The 20275-nt window shown below is 47.5% G+C and overlaps 1 protein-coding gene across 5 annotated transcripts in view; it reads left to right on the top strand.

The window, feature by feature from the left end:
* The window catches only part of UROS (uroporphyrinogen III synthase), a 34454-nt gene extending 15172 nt beyond the window's left edge, over nt 1-19282 (top strand). For 2 of the 5 annotated variants that reach the window (XM_032281983.1, XM_032281984.1), the window contains 5 exons: nt 178-252; nt 9743-9823; nt 11689-11774; nt 12893-12991; nt 18843-19282. In XM_032281983.1, coding sequence (XP_032137874.1) covers nt 178-252; nt 9743-9823; nt 11689-11774; nt 12893-12991; nt 18843-18980 — 479 coding nt within the window. In that variant the 3' untranslated portion in view covers nt 18981-19282. Of the gene's footprint in view, nt 1-177; nt 253-9742; nt 9824-11688; nt 11775-12892; nt 12992-13716; nt 13872-18474; nt 18556-18842 lie in introns of all 5 variants that reach the window. The other 3 variants (XR_004270053.1, XM_032281986.1, XM_032281985.1) reach the window with 3 other exon arrangements.
* The last annotated feature ends 993 nt before the right edge of the window (nt 19283-20275 follow it).

Below are 20275 nucleotides of genomic sequence, written 5' to 3'. Positions count from 1 at the left end.
TCAGGATCTGATGCTTTCTTGTCTTCTTGCAATCTTCCATTAGGGGCTTTCAAGAAAAGACATTCTCAATGTGATTTGTAAAGTGCATATTTGTGTATTTGCACATTAAAAAATAACGCTGGAACAAAAGGTCTTCAATAACCATGTAAAAAAATACATTTCTTTGTTGTTTTCCAGTGAGTAAAATTGGCCTGGATACAGAAGGAGAAACCTGTGGAAATGCAGAAAAGCTTGCAGAATATATTTGTTCCAGTAAGTAGAAAAAGATCACTCAAAATGAAGCCCATTTATTTTTTGTTGACCTCACAACCACTACCTAGGGAACAGAATATTTCCTCTGTGCATTCTTGGTGGTAAGATTGATTGGTGAGCAACGTGTAAGCCACTCTGGGACTGTAGCCTACTTGTATTTGTGTATGTCTATACTTGCATGAGGTTTAACCCACTTCCTGCTACCCCCTGTACCAAAGAGCTTGATTTGAACATAACACAAAATAAAACATCTGGGAGATAAAACCAGAGGAGAGATCACTTGAGGGATTCCAAAGAGAGCAGAGGCAGGAGGTGTGAGTTGGTGCTCCCCCCTTCCTGAGTACTGTCCTTTCCCTTCTCAGGAGCTACTTCCTTCTCTGAATTCCCTCCCCCCTCTTGCTCCTAGGTAAAGAGCTGACTCATCATTGGGCTGCATGTGGACTGGACTTAAAATGGCATTTGTTCTGGGGGTATTCATATTTAAATGGGGACTTAGCGTCTTAAACTAATTATGGAATTTTAGGCTTCAGAAGATACATAGGCAAAAATTCTTGAAGCAAGAGGGATGGGAAGGCTGAAGTTCTGCTTGTAGGGTAGGCCCACCTCTAAGGTGCATCTCCGTTCCCCTCTCTTCCCTGCATGTCAGTTTCAACCGCAAGCTCTTACACCCTTGTCATTTGACTCCTCCCTGCTGTAGCTGTGAGATCATACACCCCCATGAAAGCACAAAGTAGAATCACCTTGCCTTCAATTGCTGAAGAGGAGGAAATCCAGGCCTTCCTAGAGATCAGGGGCCAGCAAACTTCATCTGTTAAGGTTATTTTAGGCTTCGCAGGCAAATGTTCTGTCAGAACTACTACACTCTGCAATGGAAGCATGAGAGTAGCCATAGACAATACACAAACAATGGGCTTGGCTTTGACCTCAGGCTGTAGTTTTCTGACCCCTCTATAGAATTGCTTGAGTGTCTGCTGAGCTGCAAGGCTGGGGTCAGATGAACGCTGACAGCTGAGATTTTCCACTGAGGTGGTCCCAGGAGACAGGTATATTCCTCAGCCCTAAGGTGGTGAGATCAGGATGGGTGGTATAGGGAGAGAAAACACCTTAAATAGGTCTTTTTATGGCTTCTGAAACAGTGATGGATGGTTTTGTTTCTGGCAAAACAAAGTATTTGCGTTATAAAAAAAATACTCCTAAAGGTGATGTTGGCCTTTCTAACAAACAAACTTGTACACTAAAGTCTTATAAGTCATTACTTATAAGTCTTCCTGTCATAAGTCATTACTGTTGCCTGAAGCTTCTCTAGCTTATATTTTTTGTGTTAACTGGGAGCTTGTTCTGGAGAAAGTCCTGCATCTTTTTCTACACTGTGGTCTGAGGATCCCTGAAGCTCAGTTAGGCCCCCAACAGGGTCATATGGGTCAGGGGCAGCAGTGAGCAGTCAGGGAACAGCAGAGGTACTGCTGGGCTAAGTGGATCCTTCCCAAGTTCTCCAATTATCCTTTTTTTTTCTTTTTAATTTATTTTTAAAATAACCTCATTGCACCTTTCCTGAGTCACTGTATATTCTGCATTAGCACTGAAGACTAGCATTTATTGAGTGCCCAGGGTGTCTTAGATACTTAGACACTTGGCCTGTAGGATGTCATTTAATCTTCACCATCACCCTCATGAAGTCAGAATCATCTCCACTGCAAACTGTGCTGTCCAGTACAGTAGCTGCTAGCCACATATGGCTATTTAAGTGTAAATGTAAATTAAATAAAATTGAAAATTTAGTTATTCAGTCACACTGGGCACATTTCACAAGTTCAGTTGTCACTGTGGCCAATGGCACCAAATTGGACTGCACAGAACATTTCCATTATCACCAAAAGTTCTTTCTGACTGTGCTGTTATAGAGGCCCTTGGGGGACCAAGGGACAGGTCTAGTCCAGGGTCACAAGCTATAAAGTGGCAGGCTGGAGTTCACACTCATCACAGCAAGGCCACTGCTCATCCCATGGCCCATCACATTCAGAGGCCTGACTGGCACCTGCTCCATGCCAACCTGTCCTCAGGGAGATGCTGACCGAGCACCTCCATCCACTCTGATTCAGAGTGACTGGGGCTTCTGCAGAGCTGAGGACGTAAGTGTGCCTGACTCTGGTGGGCAGAGGCTTAGGGAACTCCAGTTTTGAGGAGCTACACTGGCCTTTTCTGGCTGCTGAGATGAATAAGCTCTAGTCCCAGAGTGGGTCAGCCACTCGGCACTCCTGACCTGTGCCCTTCTTAGTTCAGTGGATGTGCACTGGTCAGCTCAGAGAGGGCTTTCGGACATTAATGCATTGGCTGTCACCTCTCTTGCCCCACCCCCCATATTCCTTCCCACGTCACAGGAGAACGTGATGTTTACCCAGGAGCACCTGTGTGCCAGGCCTTTGCAGGGCATTGGGGCTGAAGAGGAGTTTGACTCTATTCCTGCCTGCTGGAAGCTCCCAGCCTAGCTGGGGCTGGAGGTGGGGACAGGGTGGGGAACATAGACATCAATAACCATTATAAGGCAGGGTGGGTTAAGTGACCAGAAGAAGTATGAACAGTTTTTATATAGTGGACCTACTATTAAGATATCTGTTTCTGGCTGGACATGATGGGTCACGCCTATAATCCCAGCACTTTGGGAGGCCAATGTGGGTGGATCACAAGGTCAGGAGTTTGAGACCAGTCTGGCCAACATACTGAGACCCCATCTCTACTAAAAGTATAAGAAATTATCCTGGTGTGGTGATGTGTGCCTGTGATCCCAGCTACTCGGGAGGCCGAGTCAGGACAATCGTGTGAACCTGGGGGGCAGAAGTTGCAGTGAGCCAAGATTGCACCATTGCACTCCAGCCTGGGCGATACATATATACACACACCAATGACCAATTCTCCAGTGTTCTAGGTAGCAGCTGGGTGTCCTACAACTTAATTCTGACATTACCCAGAATTAACCCAGACACCACAGTTTCAGGGCTCAGTCTTAGCAAACTGTCCCCCACTTTAGATACAAGTATTGGATGCTGAGGGACCTCTGTCTAAGTTGGCTACAAATCAGGATTTCCCACAACTCCCTACTCAGGTTCAGTAATTTGCTAGAATGGCTCATAAAACTCAGGGAAACACTTATGTGTACTGATTTTTATAAAAGAGATAAGGACACAGATGAATAGCCACATGAAGAGGTGCAAAGAGCAGGGTCTGGAAGGGTCCTGAGTACACAGGAGCTTCTGTCCCTGTGAAGTTGGGGTGCCCCACCCTCCTGGCACATGGATGTGTTCACCAATCCAGAAGCTCTCTAAACTCATAGTTTAGGGTTTTTATGGAGGTTCCATTATGTAGGTACCATTGATTAAGTCATTGGCCCCTGGTGAGTAACTCTACTGCCAACCCTATGATCACATCGTTCTTTCTGGCCTTCAGCCCCCATCCTGAAGGTCTCTAGGGAACACTGCCAGTCACCTCACTAGCATAAACTCCAGTATTGTTAAAAGGGGTTTATTATGAATAACAAAAGATGCTTCTCTCACCTCTGTCAGGAAATTCCAAGGGTTTTAGAAGTTCTATGCCAAGAACAGGAAGGACCAAATACTTCCTCTTGTATCACAGTGTCATGACAGGATGTCCAAAAGAAGGCAGAGGTCTTCAGGAAAGTCTGCAAAAAAGGCACACCCATGGCCTCTTCTCCACAGAGAAGGGCAGGCCCTCCCTCAGACAGTAGTCATGGACAAGCCCTCCCACTCAGGGAGCCACTGAGCAGAGACATGGAAGGAGGGGCTTTTCCTGGAGAGTATGGCATGGCGGGGGCAGTGGGTGGCAAGCTGGGGAGCACTGAGTAGCTGTCACCCGGAGCCCTGAGGCACTGGGCCTTAATGTTCACCCCCGTGGGTCAGACTCAGGCTGGAGTGGTCCTCCCCAGGCCTGGGCAGGAACACAGCACTGCCTGCTCCCTCTTAGTGGGAGGGTATCACTAGCTGTAGCCAGGATCGGGCCCAAAAGGCATTCACTGAATTAGGACCCAGTTCTCTTGTTCCAGTGTCCCTTAAAATTTATCCCTTAAGTAGCATTTTTTTAAAACCTACAGAGGTATCACAATCTAAGAGCAGGGCCTGGGGTGCTGTGGCAAGTCCTGCCTTGAAGGGACCTGCCACAGCTCAGCATGCCCCAGGGCTTGCCAGCAGGCAGCTTCCACATGGGTATAAGAAATTATCCTGGAGGCTCTGGGGGCATAACAGAAATATTATAAAGGAGTTAGAGTGTCTGGTACATGTCCAACATACATTGGCACTGTGTGCATGCCTCTTAAGTGCCTGACATGTTGTTGTGCTGAGCTGTGACACAGGGATGATTACTAGACTGCTTTTACTCATGAAGAAACTGAGCTCAGAGAGGGACTCTTGTCCAGAGGAACAGAGCTGATAATGCTTGGCGGGGGCACAAGCCTAGGACAAGCTGACTCCAAAGCTCTTTTGTTTCCCTTGTTCTGTGTGCTTCTAAAAAGGTACTTAGTCCAAAATATGCCCAGTTCTCTTCCAGCAGGTAAAGAAGTCAATGGAATCTTTTGAAGTGAAGAAAGTGGGTTCTAGGAGCTCATCCCACTAATTTGTGCATTTGGACATGCCCTTGTGCTGATGAATCATTGGGCTGATGTCTGGGATTTAGCCACATCCTTGGTGACAAGGCGTGGGAAAAGGCCCTGAGGGTGAGGCCAGCCTGAGCCCCAAGGGAAAGGGTCTGCTGGGACTCCCTGACCTCAGCTTATCTCTGGAGCACACACAGCCTCGCACAGATGCCTCAGTCTGCCCCGCTGGAGTTTGTGCCATCTCAGACCTAGCCTCTCTACCTGGGCTCCACATAAAGAGATCATCCCTGCTAGGCTTTCTCTAGAACATTTCATGAGCCAGCACTGTGAGACATTTAAAGCTAAAAACGTACAGTTAAGGAGACTGTAATCTGTGGTAGAGAGTGTTTAACCATTTGCTGCTGGTAAAGATGGTTGGCCCCGTTCTTCTCTGGCCACTTGTGCCACATGGTGTTCCCAGCTGGGCCCTTGGGAGAGGCCTTTCCATGCACCATGCACCAGTGTGGAGAAGCCCTCTGGAGGCCAATTCAAAGAGCATCTGAGGCTAAGCAGCTGAAGGGAAAAGGCCCAATGGCCACCGTGTTGCTTTCTGTGGAATGTTCCAGAGTATGGATTGCTGGGGCCATTTTCTTCAACAGCAGCCTAGATAGGCGGTGACTCTCATTTGTGCTGCCAGGTGTTGAAATAGCTGCAGGGAATCCACAGACAGTTGTTCCAGCTGTCCAGATCAGAGAGCACTGGTTGGGCCCTGTGCCACGTGACCCCATCCCTGTGGGATGGCTTCTTAGGTCATGGAGCTGCGCATCAGTGTTGGGGGTTCACTCCAGGGGCTCCTGGTACAGGATGCAGATAGGTCAGGAACAGTCTGGCTCCAGGCTTTTTGTTTCTATTGTTGTTTCTGGAGAGTCATCACAGCATTAAATAGTATCAAAGCCCTTCTTTTTAAAATGTAGAAATAAATGTAAATGGTAGATATTGACATTGTGGAATTAAGTGTCAGGATCTACAAAGAATAATAATTACTTCTATGGGTGGGCCAACAGTTAGCTCCTTAATAGAATAGGTGGTTCCTGCCTATTTTCAGTGAAGAGATTGAGCTGTACCCACAGTTTGTTCTGGAAGGAGACAGAAGTGAACTGTCTGAGTCATTGTTCGTTAGAAGACCCCAAATCATCAGGCTGGTGTCCCCTGCTTTGCAAACACAAGGCAGAAGAGATCAATGTCACTTTTGAGTGATCACATTGGTGTTTCAATTAACTGACTCAAGGCTTGGTTGGTTAGATATTAACATATTCTGACCTTATCTGGGAGAATATTGGTCTGCATTCTTTGTAAAGCCTCTGCTATTTCCTCTAATTTATTACCAGCATGTCTGTGGATCTTAATAAATCTTCCATTTGCAATTAGAATACCCAAATAAAAATCCATGTTAACTGCTAATAAGGACCTTCACCTTGGCTTTACCAAGGCATTAATGATTTTTCTTTCTCAGCAAACTTTGAAGCCTGATTTTAAAAGCTAAAAATCTACCTCCAATGCTTATAGTAAACAGGCCAATTCATAGCTATGCCTATTTATTTTAGTTAACACTACTTTGTGACAGGAACTATTGTAAGTATTTAAAGCTATTAACTTATTTAATCTGATAACTCATGGTTCTGATAGATTCTCCTTCTTTCCTGAATATATCCTCTAATGGGAAAGTAATTACACACTAAATGTTAAGAGGTAGACTACAGTGTAACTTTTGAAAAGAAAGAGAAACAAGGTAGGGCAGAAAGATTGCACTACAGTTTATTTGCAGTGTCCTCCTAGACTGGGAAAATTTCTGCAGCCTGGCAGACTTGCCGGGCTTTTCTTCCGTTCCTCTGATCGTCCTCATTATCTGCAATCAGGCACCCACTGACTGCTCGAACTGATTCTCATGGCAGTGCCTGAGAAGGAAGTCATTTTAAACCTGGAAGTTGTTACTGTTTTACAGACATGTGCATGTCCTGAAGTAAGATGACATTTTAAAAAGTCAATCTCATTGATGCAGGACTTTTTGCTCCATCATTCAGCTAAATTTGGGTTCTTGTCTCATGACCAGGAAAAATTAGGCAGGTAGACACACTGGAGGGTGAGAAGGGCTGAATTTATTAAGAGAAAGGAAAGCTCTCAGCAGGGCATGGTGGCTCATGCCTGTAATCCCAGCATTTTGGGAGGCCTAGGCAGACAGATTGCCTGAGGTCAGGAGTTCAAGACCAGTCTGGCCAACAAGGCAAAACCCCATCTCTACTAAAAATACAAAAATTAGCTGGGCATGGTGGTGGGCACCTGTAATCCCGGCTACTCAGGAGGCTGAGGCAGGAGAATTGCATGAGCCTGAGAGGAGGAGGATGTTGCAGTGAGCAAAGATTGCACCACTGCACTCCAGCCTGGGTGAAAGAGCGAGACAGAGAGAAAGAGAGAGAGACTGACAGAGAGAGAGAGACAGAGAGAGAGAGAGAGAGAGAAGTTCTCAGCAAAGAGAAAGAGAAAAAGAAGAGAGAAAAGAGAAGAAGGACAAAAGGAAGGGGCTCTCAAAAAGAGGGGTTCTCCAATCAGGTTTCTCCCTCATGATTGAATACCAGGGGTACCACACATGAGCTGATGAGGCCAGGCTCCTCCCCTGCATAAGGCGCGATTTCCTCGCGGCCCCACCCCATTCCCCTAGTGCACATGAGGATTCCCAGGCAAGCCACAGGTAGTATCGGAAAAGGCAACATTTGATTGGTTAAAGGGCATTATTCTGAAAGAAGCAGTTGGGAAAGGGCAGACAAATGGTTAGATGTTCTCCCCCTGGGTTGCAGGTTGCATCGGAACCAGCAGTCTGGCCTTTCAGCTTTCAGGCTATTTTAGGCTTGAAGGTGAGGTTTCACCGGGGACCCTTCCCTATCTACCTAGGCATTTGTCTGCTTCCTGCCTGTATCATCATTTTTTTAATTACCTGCAGTGACTTTATCAAACCCCCTCCTGAGCTGCCTAATAATAATACTCTCAGGATTTTCATCATTGTTACTCATCATCAGCCCTGACAGCCCAGAATTGAGGCCTCCTTCCTGTTAAACTAATGGAGAGCAGAGCCTTTGAGCTCCATGATTCACTATTTTTGTGTCAGCTTTAACCATTGCTTTGGCCTTTTGGGGCTGAAGATAAATTCACAGGCAGTAAGCATATTCCAAAAGGGAATGACTCCTTTGTCTTTGGCTTTTTGAAGGGGGTTAGTTTTCAGGAAATGTAGTTGTAGTAGATCTCCCCTCAGCAGCAAAGGACATTTTTAAGTTTTTCTCCTTTCTGCTGACAGGGCGGTGCCTTTTCAGTGAAGTCAGCTGAGCTGGTTGGTCATTTGTGGGCCCTCTGTGCCTGCAGAGCCAAGCTCTCTGCGAGGCACAGGTGGTGGAGAGATAGAGAAAAACAGCCGCCTTCAGGGAGGGCGTACCCCTTCAGCCCAGCCTTGTGAGTCAGAGATAAGAAAGAGCAGCTCAGGACTCCACTGGACCCTCACAAGAGGTGCTGCCAAGGGGAGATTCCCGAATCTTTTCAAGGCCCTTTGCTCGCCCATGGGGCTGGGCTTGCTGAAAAACTGGATTCTAGTTTTCTTACTGGATCCCCACGAAGAGCTTTGGCCCCTAGCATCCTCCACCCCGCACTCCTAAGCACACACAGAGACACAGAGAAGAAAATCACACCTGAACATGGCTTTGAAAATACATCTCTAGGGATGACTCTACAGAGCATGCAGACATTTCCTCACACTGGAAAAGAGAAAACAGCAGACATCTATTAACTATATTTAACAATCTCCCAATTCATTATTTTCTTTTATGTTGGTACTGATATTTACACAGCAGTTTAAATAGAGAAAACATTGACCAGTATGTAGCCTTTATACACTTGAAATTAAGTGGCCTGCAGTTGTTCCTGTTGTTTGCTGCTTGGTAGATATGATGCCGGATGGAAAGAGGTTTTGCTCCTTCCTCTCATTGCAGCCACCAGAGGATATGTGTTCAGAGAGACCGCAAGGATGTGGGAAAATATACAATGTGTACGAACAACGCCCATTAGAATTTCTTTATGGACGATGTGGGGAAAATGGCTGGTTCTACTAAAATGTTTTGTTTTCACATTTGGGGAAGATTATGGCATTTGGTAATACATCAGTTTTGTTGGGCAGTACTGTTGCAAATTGGTGTTCAAATCCTATGCCGTCCTCACTGTTCTGCAAAGAGTTTAGGGCTGAAAATGCCTGTAAGTCTTCCCAGAGATGAGCTGCTGGGAGCAGAGATAGTTGTGAGAGGAGAGGCAGGGCTGTTCTTAGCAGGCTTCTCTCTAAGGCCTGCACATCTGCCATTTAGCACTTGGCCTAGTGGCTGCTGGTGTGGCTGAAAGAGGAGTGGGCAGTGAGCTTGTCTTTGCTGGGGGTGGCTGCAGAGCCACTCCTAGCTGCCACTTCCCTGCTGCACTCCCTGGCTCATCCAGGGCCTCTTTAGGGTAGAAAATGTTTGCTGCAGTGCCAACACTAGGCCTGAGCTTTACCTGCCTGGCTTGGTTAAGGTGCAGAGCCCGCCTTCTAAATAGTGACTGCAGGCTAGGGAGTCACTTTAGGGTTAGAGGGAATTAAAAGAGTGTGGCTAACTTGTTTATGTGGATGTTCATTTTGTGAGCACCTCTATACACATTACCTCGTACGATCTTCATATAACAGCCCTTGAAGTTCAGCAAGGTAGCAGGTGCTCTTCCTGTTTACAGAGGCTGGAACTAAGTCCTAGAAGCAAAGCCAGGCCTGGAGCCCGGGCTTCCTCCTCCCCATTCGCCCTGTGCACAAGCACTGCCCCTGAGTTTTCACAAAGTCTGGTTATTTATTCACAGGGGAGTCCTCAGCACTGCCTCTTCTGTTTCCCTGTGGAAACCTCAAAAGAGAAATCCTGCCGAAAACGCTCAAGGACAAAGGTGAGCTTTGAATGCTTTGACTGCATCCCTAACCACTTTGGGTAGATTCCAGCAAGAGCCTTTGCAGTGTTGGAAGGGGGTAGCCCTGCAGAGAGCATACAAGGGAGAGCAGGCCTGGGTTGGATATACCAGGCCAAGGGACACAGGGACAATCCTCACATGAAGTATAGATGTGCAGTCTGCACTTTCCTTTTTTGGATATGCTCTTCTCACCTCACTTGGCTCAAGCTAGAAGCACACAGTGTGTCTCCAGTCCTTCACCAAGAGGACAGGAGATTGAAGTGTGGAGGTGGCCCCTGGGCAGATAACTGAGGTGATGAACCATAGAATTGGTTCCACATGTAGAAGAAAGTCTACAAATTTAGCTGATCTTATAGTAGCATGCAGCACCCTCCATCCGAGCCACACAAGCCCCACCTGCCCCTCCAGCCCCACCTGCTGTGGCTCCCAAGACTGTCGGTATCTAGAAACTAGCTCTTGCCTCTGAAGCATGCTGCCATCATTGACTCAGATGTCTTAGCTGTCACCTGCACACCTTTTGCTGTCACATAGTTGGTCTGGGAGCAAGGTGTGTCGGCAGTGTGGAGTACCAGCGTTAGGGTGAGATAAAAACAGATTTGAATTCTCCCTCTCGCTGTTTATTAGCTATGTGAATGAAGGTAAGTGAAGTAATCTCTCTGTGATCAGCATCCTTATCTGTACATAGCCATAGTACCTGCTCACAGAGGTGTTCAGAGATCATGTAGCATGACGGTTCTCCAAAGGCAAGCTCTTCATGGAACTGTGACTCTTACCATCTCTCCCAGTATTTTGAAGCTCTAACCGTCCACCTGAATAGTGTGACCCAGGGTGACCTTAGACCTTGTCACTTTCCCTCCTGTATTAAAACGGAGCTGGATCATGTCCCTTCTACCCATATCACCTGTCTTCTAAAGGCTGCCAAGAATAAAGGCAGAGGACATTAGGTAATAAGATCAGCAAAATCACTAGCTTTTCAGGAATAGAAAATACCAGGATAAAATAAGAGGAAGCTTGGCCTCAGGGGTACCCTTAAAGAAATTATATATAAATCGGAGGTTTGATACTTCCATTTATTTCTTTAGTTTTAGGGGATATGAAATGGCGAAAGGTTGCTGTTTTTTGCTAAAATTATAATAATTTTTTCTGAGAGAATTTCCCATTTTATTTTCAGAAGCCTGAGTTTTTACTACTTTTCACCTGCTGTCTGGCTGCCCCTCGTAAATCTATATCTGACTGAAATTGTGCTAGTCCCTTCAATGCCTCGTACCTCATCACCAGCCCTGAAAACCCCTGGGAATGTTCAACATCACTGAATGGCACAGGGAGGAATGTGGGAACGTCCACGGCTTAATCAGTTCGTCTCCAAGTGGACACCCTGAGGCCCAGAGAGGGGACGCATGGCCACGTGGAGGCACAGCGAGAGCGCAGCCGGGATCTGGACTCTGTGCCTCTCCCGAGAGCTGCCCTTGCCCACACTTGCTGGTGTCATGCAGCCTGTCTATGTGGGATCCATGGAGTGACTAGGGACAGCCTTGTATGGACAAACTCACATAAGCCTGGGAACAAAAGGCATTCTGGGTATAAACAAAGGCTTTGGTTTCTGAGCCTTTTTCTTTTTCTGCTATCTCAGCCTCCTCTGCCACAGCAGCCACTCCACAGGGTCCCGCAGGCTGCAGAGGGCTGTTCGAGGCCTCTCTAAGGAGCCTGGCCTCTCAGCCTCCAAGCAGCTGGTTCCAGGAGAGGGGTGCTGTATTGGGAGGTTTCACCAACTGTGCTGTGAGGTGGCAGAGGCTCCATGGTGTGCCCACTGCAGTAAAGACTTTCCTGGTTTTGATTGTGCCCAGGGATTGCCATGGAAAGCATAACTGTGTATCAGACAATTCCACACCCAGGAATCCAAGGGAACCTGAACAGCTACTACTCCCAGCAGGTATGTGGTGTTCTCGGGGAGAGCTCTAGCAGGGTGGACGTCCAGGTTGGGGAAGCCCAGGGTGAGGGGGTATAAGCTCACAGGTGTTGGTTCTACATGTGGTTTCACCGTCCCCAGCTGTCACCTGCATGCCTTTTTCTGTGGCATAGTTGGTCTGGGATTCTAGAATTAGGAGTGGAAACAATTTTGTGGTTGTTTCATGAAATGTCTATTGCAAGCTGGTTTGAAATCAGTGATTTCAAAAAGAGGTGCTTGTGGTAGGTGGTCTATGAAACCTGCCTGTTTGGAGAGATTAATGTGGTAACTTTGAGGAAGTGGTAAGTTTTTATAGGGGTTAAAGGAGATAATTTGCGCAACGCTTTTTGTACAGCATCCAAGATACATACGAGCCTGAGATAAATAGTGGCCTTGATGTTATCATTGTTCTTCATCATATGGAGGCACTGGTGGAACTGGAGGGGCAGAGGCTGAAAAGGGAGGCTGGGCCCTTAGTGGGAAGAGCTGACAGTGGCCACTGAGGAGTCTGGGTTGAATTTGGGAGTCCATGGGGACTGATGGAGGACTTAGGCAGGAGAATGGATAGCTCTTGCTCAAGTTCCTTGACGTCTTAAGCATTTATGTGCAGTAAAACACCTCCCTTTCCTCTCAGGGCGGGCTTCTGAATGCCTTGCCTGGTATTGGGAGGGCCTGATAAGACTAACCAAGTGCACAAAGGCCAGGCCAGCTCATCCACTTCCTCTACTTCCAGAGGGAGGGAGCACTGACGGAGCCAGCACTGCCTCACATGATCAGTGCCATGTGACCACAGGAGCTAGAGGCATTGTCTGGGGTGCTGGGCACATGAACTCCGTGATGCCCATGTCCTCTGGCCAGGCAGACCCAGACCTGGGGGCCAGCAGAGCGGCCAAGGAGCAGCACCAGCTTTCTGATGGCAGTCTACTCTTTTCAACAGTTCCTTACTAGAATCCTGCCTCACAGGAACAGAGGGTCCCAGCATCAACCAGGAACCCCTCCTGTGGTAAAATTGCCTGGGCAGCCTTGATGCTGATGAAGCTGGAGGAATGTTGTCTCTCCTTGGCCTCATGGCCAGGACTGATCTTGTTTTCTCTTCCCTGCAGGGAGTTCCAGCCAGCATCACGTTTTTCAGTCCCTCTGGCCTTACACACAGTCTCAAGCACATTCAGGAGTTATCTGGTGACAGTATCGATCAAATTAAGGTAAGTTATTCAATGGGCTTTTGGTCTTTTTCATATTAGTTTATTTTATTTTTTATTTTTTGATCTTCATGAATTATCCTAGGGCTTCAATGTCAAGTGAGACACGCCTGGCCTAGGAGGTGCCCTCAAATTGGAAGGGCAGCTCCACCTCCTGCTGGGCTGTTGCACAGATTGCTTACCCTCTCCCAGCCCGTTTCCTCACTTGCAGCATAGGGATAATTGTCTCTCTGTGGCCTTCACAGACATGTGTATGGTCTTCCTTGCATAGGATGAGTCTCAGAATTACATGAGGGAATTCAAGTAAAGTCCTTACTTAGCTCAGGGCTTGGAACATGTTAACAAAGGTGTTAACATCCTTTCCTTCCGTTCCCCCATCTTATGTTTGCCATTATCGTCTATTGTAAAAGCAGTAACCTTTTTCATGTCTTTTAAAGGGTTTACATTCAGGTCTCTTAGGGACTGTATTCATGATGAGTCGACAAATAACCACAACTCTTGTGGTGTCTATAATAGAAATACCCTTGAACTGGCTCCAGAGGGACTGAGGAGAGGGTGCAGGATGTGACCCAGAACCCAAGGACAGAAACTGCCACTTGCTGCAGTAAGGAAGAGCAAAGGCTTCGCCTGCTTTCCTACAGGTGCATCTCACATGAGGAGTATGCACTGCTTTCCTGGTTTTAAAGATGGAGCATTGGGCTCCAAGACACCTTGTGTCCTGCCTGTTGGTCACACTGCTGAGAAGGAAGAGCCGTGATTTGAACCTCAGAAGACTGATTGCACATTGTCAGCCCTGGTGATGCCTTGCCATGCTCTCAGGAGCTGCCGAGCAGGTGATGCACTTATGGGCAGTAATTCATGTAATTCTCACACCAGTCCAGGTGTGGGTATCCAGAAAATAGGGCAGTGGTCCTCATTGTAGGTGAGGACACTGAGGCCCGGACAGGTTAAACAGACTCACATGGGCCACTGAGGAAGAAAAACAATATCTGAATCTTGTGGTTGGAAAGATTAAAGAGGTAGAATCCATAAAGTACTTAGTATGGTAACTGGTCCATAGTGAGCACTGACTTCATATTACAGGTCAGGATGGGTAATGGTGCTGGTGCTGCTCTGGTTCTTCTTTTTTTTTTTTGAGACAGAGTCTTGCGCTGTCACCCAGGCTGTAGCACAGTGACACGATCTTGGCCGACTGCAATCTCCACCTCCTGGCATCAAGCAGTTCTCCTGACTCAGCCTCCCGAGTAGCTGGGACTATAGGCGTGCACCACAACGCTCAGCTAAATTTTTTTGTGCTTTTAATAGGGACATGGTTTCACCATGTTGGCCAGGTTGGTCTCCATCTCCTGACCTCATGATCTGCCCACCTCAGCCTCCCAAAGTGCTGGGATTACAGGTGTGAGCCACCGCACCCGGCCGCTGCTCTGGTTCTTATCCCTCTGTGTCACGCTGCCTCTCTCCTGGACCTATGGGAGGAGCTCCCCAAGTCACACAGTGCTGTGAGATACTGGTGGTGTAAGCCTGTCACAGCTTTCCCCAAGCTTCTTAGTGTTTGCCTAGAGGAAGAACAAAAGATTTATACTCTATCTTCTTTCAAAGCAAGCATGTTTAAAAGCACAAACGGATACTCAACATCTGAACCGAGAACTCAGGCCTTTCTGAATAGACTGCTGCCTGCATCATCCACAACCCTGGAAACTGGGGGCTGAGTGCATGCCCCTATCCCACATCTGTCACGCCCATTTCTACAACCCTCCAGACGCTCTCAGGGGCTCTCAGTAGCCCCCTCGCCTCTTACTACAGTGATTACCCTACCTGCCAGTATTGAATGCCTCTGCCATGCTGGGGAGGAGAAATTGACAGAGCTGGCCTTGCTCACAGTGACTGTGGACTGCTTGGGGGCCACGAAGGTACTGTATGCCGGGTGTGAGATGCCCCTTGTTACTGAGACTCAGCACTGGCTAGTGAAGTGCTTTCAAGGTTCACAGAGGACACAGTCCTAGCTTGTGAGTTGGTAGTTAAGCTTTTCTCTCTCAGCTTGGCCCCAGATTTGCTGGTGGCCTCCCTTCCCAGGAGTCTTTGTAGGACCGAAAGTTTGTATAGCACTGCACCACATGTAGGTGTGCCACAAAAAATCAAAGGGCATGACTTCTGACCTGAACTTCCTACTTACCATTGTCTTGGGAAGACCATGCACATGTCTATAGTTGCCACAGACATCACTTCAGAGCAATAGGTAAGCAGATTCATAATAACCACCACCAAACTAATGGCAGCAACTGAATTTCCTGTGTACAGGGAAATGCCCATGTAGCCTGTAAGGTGGGCATCTTCACCTAGCAGTCACTAGCCACAATGGCAGAGCCGGGCTGTGAACGTGGCTGCTGCCCCCACAGCCAGGCTAGTGCACTCAGCCCAGTTGGTGCCCAGGTGGCAGAAGAATGTTGATGTTGGGCCCCCGGCCTAGCCTGGGGAAGACTGTCCTGCTCTGTGGGGCACCATCCTGTGAGCATTCATTGACATAGAGGAGCGAAAGGCTCCTGTGAAAAAGCCACCATTTCACCAAACCGTTGATAACCCTGCTGTAGGAGTACAGTCATGTTCGCCATTTGCTGGTTCCCAGTCCCAGGGAGTTTCTTTTTTTCAAATTTTTAAATAGCTCTATTGAGATATAATTCACAAACCATAAAATTTACTTTTTATGATTTTAATATGTAAACTTAAAAAAATTTTTTTAACTTTTTGCAGAGATGGGGTCTCACTGTATTGCTCAGGCTGGCCTCAAACTCCTGGCCTCAAGCAGTCATCCTGCCTTGGCCTCCCAAAATGTAGGGATTACAGGTGTGAGCCACCATGCCCAGCCCAATAAGTCAACTTTAACATGATTTTTAGGATAGTCACAGATTTGTGCAACCATCACCACTGTCTAGTTCCAGAACACCTCACCACCCCAAACAGAAACCCGGAACCCATTCGCAACCACCCCTCATTCCCTCATTCCCCCTACTCCTTGGCAACCACTCAGCTACTTTCCATCTCCGTGGATTTCTCTATTCTGGACATCTCATGTTAATAGACTCATACAGTATGTGGTCTTTTGTAACTGACTTTTTTCACTAGTATAATGTTTTCGAGGTTCATCCATGTTGTAGCAGATATACTTCATCCCTTTTTATTGCCAAATAATAATCCATTCTGGGGACTTTTTAATTTACCCATTCATTAGTTGATGGACATTTGGACTATTTTCACTTTCAGGCTATTAAATAATGCTGAACATCCAAATGCAATTTTCTGTGTGGACATATGTTTTCATTTCTCTTGAGTATATATTTAGGAGTAGATTTACTAGATCTAAGGTAACTTTGTTTAACATTTGTCGAATTATTGCTGTTTTCCAAAGTGGTTGTGCCATTTTGCATTGTCACCAGCAAGGTATGAGGGTTCCAGCTTCTCCATATCCTCCATATCCATATTTTTCTGTCTCTGTGATTATAGCCATGCTAGTGGGTCTGCAGTAGTTTCTCAGCATGGATTTGATTTAGATTTCCCTAATGACTAACGATGTTGAGCATCTTTTTACGTTTGTTGGTCATTTTTATATCTTCTTTAAAGAAATATCTATCCAAATCCTTTGCCCACTCTTAACCCAGGTTATTTGTTGAATTGACAGAATTTCTTATTCTGAATACAAATATTTTTTTTTGAGGTGGGAAATTGTTCCGCTCTGTCGCCAAGGCTGGAGTGCAGTGATGCAGTCTTGCCTTGCTGCAACCTTTGCCTCCTGGGTTCAAGCTGTTCTCCTGCCTCAGCCTCCTGAATAGCTGAGATTATAGATGCATGCCACCAGGCCTGGCTAATTTTTGTATTTTTAGTAGAGAAGGGGTTTCACCGTGTTGGAAGCTGGTCTCGAACTTCTGACCTCAGGTGATCTGCCTGCCTCGGCCTCCCAAAGTGCTGGAATTAGAGGCGTGAACCACTGCGCCTGGCCTCTGAATACCAAAAAAATTGTTTTTTGAGACATAGTTTTGCTCTCATTGCCGAGGCTGGAGTGCAGTGGCACAATCTTGGCTCACTGCAACCTCCGCCTTCCCGGTTCAAGCAATTCTTCTGCCTCAACCTCCCGAGTATCTGGGATTACAGGCATGTGCCACCACACCAGGCTAATTTTTGTATTTTTAGTAGAGACGGGGTTTCACCATGTTGCCCAGGCTGATCTTGAACTCCCAATCTCAGGTGATCCGCCTGCCTCAGCCTCCCAAAGTGCTGGGATTACAGGTGTGAGCCACTGTGCCTGGCCTGTGAGTACAAATTTTTTATCAGATGTATGTTTTGTAAAAATTTTCTCCCATTCTGTGAGTTGTCTTTTCACTTTTTGATGATTTTTTTGAAGCACAAAAGGTTTTCAATTTTGATAAAGTTCAATGTATTGTTTTTTTCTTTTGTTACTTGTGCTTTGGGTGTTGTATCCAAGAAACCATTGCTTTAATTCAGTGTTTTGAAAATTTACCCCTGTTTCCTTCTAGGAGTTTTATAGTTTTAGCTCTGAACTTAGGTATTTGATCTGTTTTGAATTGATTTTTGTATGTTGTGTGAGGTAGGGGTCCAACTCCATTTTTTCCTCAGGGAGTTTCCTAAGCAGCGGATGCTTAGAAGGGCAGTACTGTGGGCAGGGTGGGAGCAGGGCCTCTGCGGGACAGTTGGTCTCCCTTCCCTCGTTCTGACTCAGCCGGAGGAAGGAGCCTCAGGCCCACAGCATCCAAGGTTATGCAGAGGTTCAGGTGGCGTGTTAACTCCACTACCACCCGGCCTGCTGCCCACTTGCCAGGAGGGAGGGAGGATGAAGCAGAGTGCTGGGCAGGGGCTGCCAGGGTCAGATGCTCCCTTTCTCCAAAACAGGTTCAGGGTCCACAGTCTCAATCCAGAGGAGAGTGGGGGATAGGACATTCTCTCATTTAACCCCCACTCTAGCCCTCTGAGGTCAGGGTAACTGTGCCCCTTTTACAGGTGAGGATCAGAGAGCCTAAGGGACTTAGGCTCTAATAACAGCTAGCAGGGGCAGAGCCGGGACAGAAGCAGTGCTGCACCCAGGCAAGGCTCTGCACAGAACCATCGAGCCCATGGTGCTTGTTCAGAGAGAGGTGTCCTGTGGATGAGGCTGGTGCCCTGGACGGCTGATTTGGAAGGATCACGACAGCACAGGCAGCAGCCCATGACGGTCATCGAGCTTATCTCTGGGCCAGGCCAAGTGGTTCACACCTGTCACCTCCTTTAATCCCCACAGCAGCCCAGTGAAGAGTCCTGTTCTTTTCTGTTTATGGATAAGGAGGTGGAGGCCAGAGAGGGTGGGCCCACAAGCCAAGGGCATTGTCTTGTGAAGCTGGGATTTAAGTCTCAACCCTTGGTCCCAGAGCCCTGACCTTGATGGCTCTGCTTTCCTGGGGATTCAGTCACTGCCCCTGACATACCCACCTCCTCTTGATCAGACCCAGGGCCCCCAACACCGGAAGCAGAACTGTCTGCAGCTAGAGCCTCTGAGGAAGGACTGCAGTGATGCAGCCATGATGGCGAGCACCAGCTTGGGCCCTTCATGTCCCTGCCCCTCACCCGAGCCTGGGTACAGCATGCCCTCACTCCGGGTGGCAGAGAGACTGTGATGAGAGCATGGATTCAGAGGTATTTTGCAGGCACAGAATCTGGGCTCAAATCAGGTGGTGTTGTCATTTATATAAACGCGTCACATGAGGAGTGACCAACTGAAAGGCTGGCTGATGGCCCCTGCACACATCCAGCCACCTGCTGTTCCAACCCCCACTGGTGTACTGAAGCCCTGTTCTCTCTTCTGTCTTTACAGTTTGCAGCCATTGGCCCCACTACGGCTCGTGCGCTGGCCGCCCAGGGCCTGCCTGTAAGCTGCACTGCAGAGAGCCCCACGCCACAAGCGCTGGCCACTGGCATCAGGAAGGCACTCCAGCCCCATGGCTGCTGCTGAGTCAGCCACCTGGCGCTTGCCCCATGCAGCATCCCGGGGCTGGGCTCCTCCCAACGGGGCTGGCTCTGCGTGGAGCCAGGCATCGGCAAGGGCTCTTGGGAACTGATGCCACCAGACTCCTGCCTCAAGCCTGAGTGGAAAGCACCTGAGGACTGGGGATCAGGACCTGACCTGGGGCTGGGATCAGGCCCACGTGCACATGACTGCTTTCTTTGGAAGCCAGCTTGAACCCTAGCCTTGTGAGAGCTTCCTGTGCCCAGCAGAAAGGAAATCAAATAAACCACACTGGCTACCTGTGCTTACTGAGTGTATAGTTACTGGCTTTGTGTCACTTTAAGTGCAAAGCTGTGTTCAGGGAAGAGACAGGTATGCCCACCTCTGATAACCCACAAACCTGGTATGAATCATAAAATTGCTCTATATAATGTAGATTTATTCATGCTATAAAAGGACCTTGAAGTTCCTGCTTGTGAGCTAAGGACAATTTTAGTTTAAATATAGAGACTTGCTTTCCTTCAAAGATACAACTGCAGCATTAGACAGACCATCTGATCTCCCAGGAATCTGAGGGGCTGGGGAAGTCAGTATTTACTGAGAAGAGGTTCATGTGCAAATGCAGGGCCCTGTCGGAAGTCTTTGGAAATCTGTTCCCAAACTTCATTACCACTTTTAAAATATTGGCCTGGAATTTAGGCTGAGTTGACTGAAACCCAGACTTGTCTGTTAGTAGCATGTGGGCTGGTGGTGGGAAGGTGCTGCCCGCACGCCTCTGTTTCCTTGAAAGCTCCGGCTGAAAGGCGTTTGGGCTCCACATCCCTCATCTCCACTCCTCATAACAGCCCTGAGGAGTGGACATTTCCCTCGTTCCATTTCCCTGGTGAGGAAACAGGCTCAAGAGTTGAAATGATTTCTCAGGGTCACATAGCTAGTGAGGGGCAGAACTGGAACAAAATTAGAAGGGATTGATGAGCATAAGCACTTAGACCTAGACTCATGAAATTCATCAGCCACCTCATATGAGATTCATAGTAGTAGAGAGGTTAGAATTCAGTGATAATTGTTCTCCAAATCTTGGTGTGATTATATTCTTTGAGAACTGTTCTAAAACTGGATTATGGTGATGGCTGCCTGAAATAACCACTTGCCCCAGGAGGTTAAGTAAAATAATTGGGCATGCACTGTTTCATACATGTTTTTCTTCATAGTACCAAAGGAAATAGATTAGCCCATGAACTAAGAACCTGGTTGTACATTAGAACCACATGGTGTGCTTCTAAAATGAAATTGCTCAGGCC

The sequence above is a fragment of the Sapajus apella genome, unplaced genomic scaffold (genome assembly GCF_009761245.1).
Source record: "Sapajus apella isolate SASKATOON/1434 unplaced genomic scaffold, GSC_monkey_1.0 scaffold13, whole genome shotgun sequence".
In the NCBI taxonomy this organism is placed as follows: Eukaryota; Metazoa; Chordata; class Mammalia; order Primates; family Cebidae; genus Sapajus; species Sapajus apella.
The sequence above is the reverse complement of the archived record's forward strand: the minus strand, read 5'-3'. Positions and strand labels throughout refer to the sequence as shown.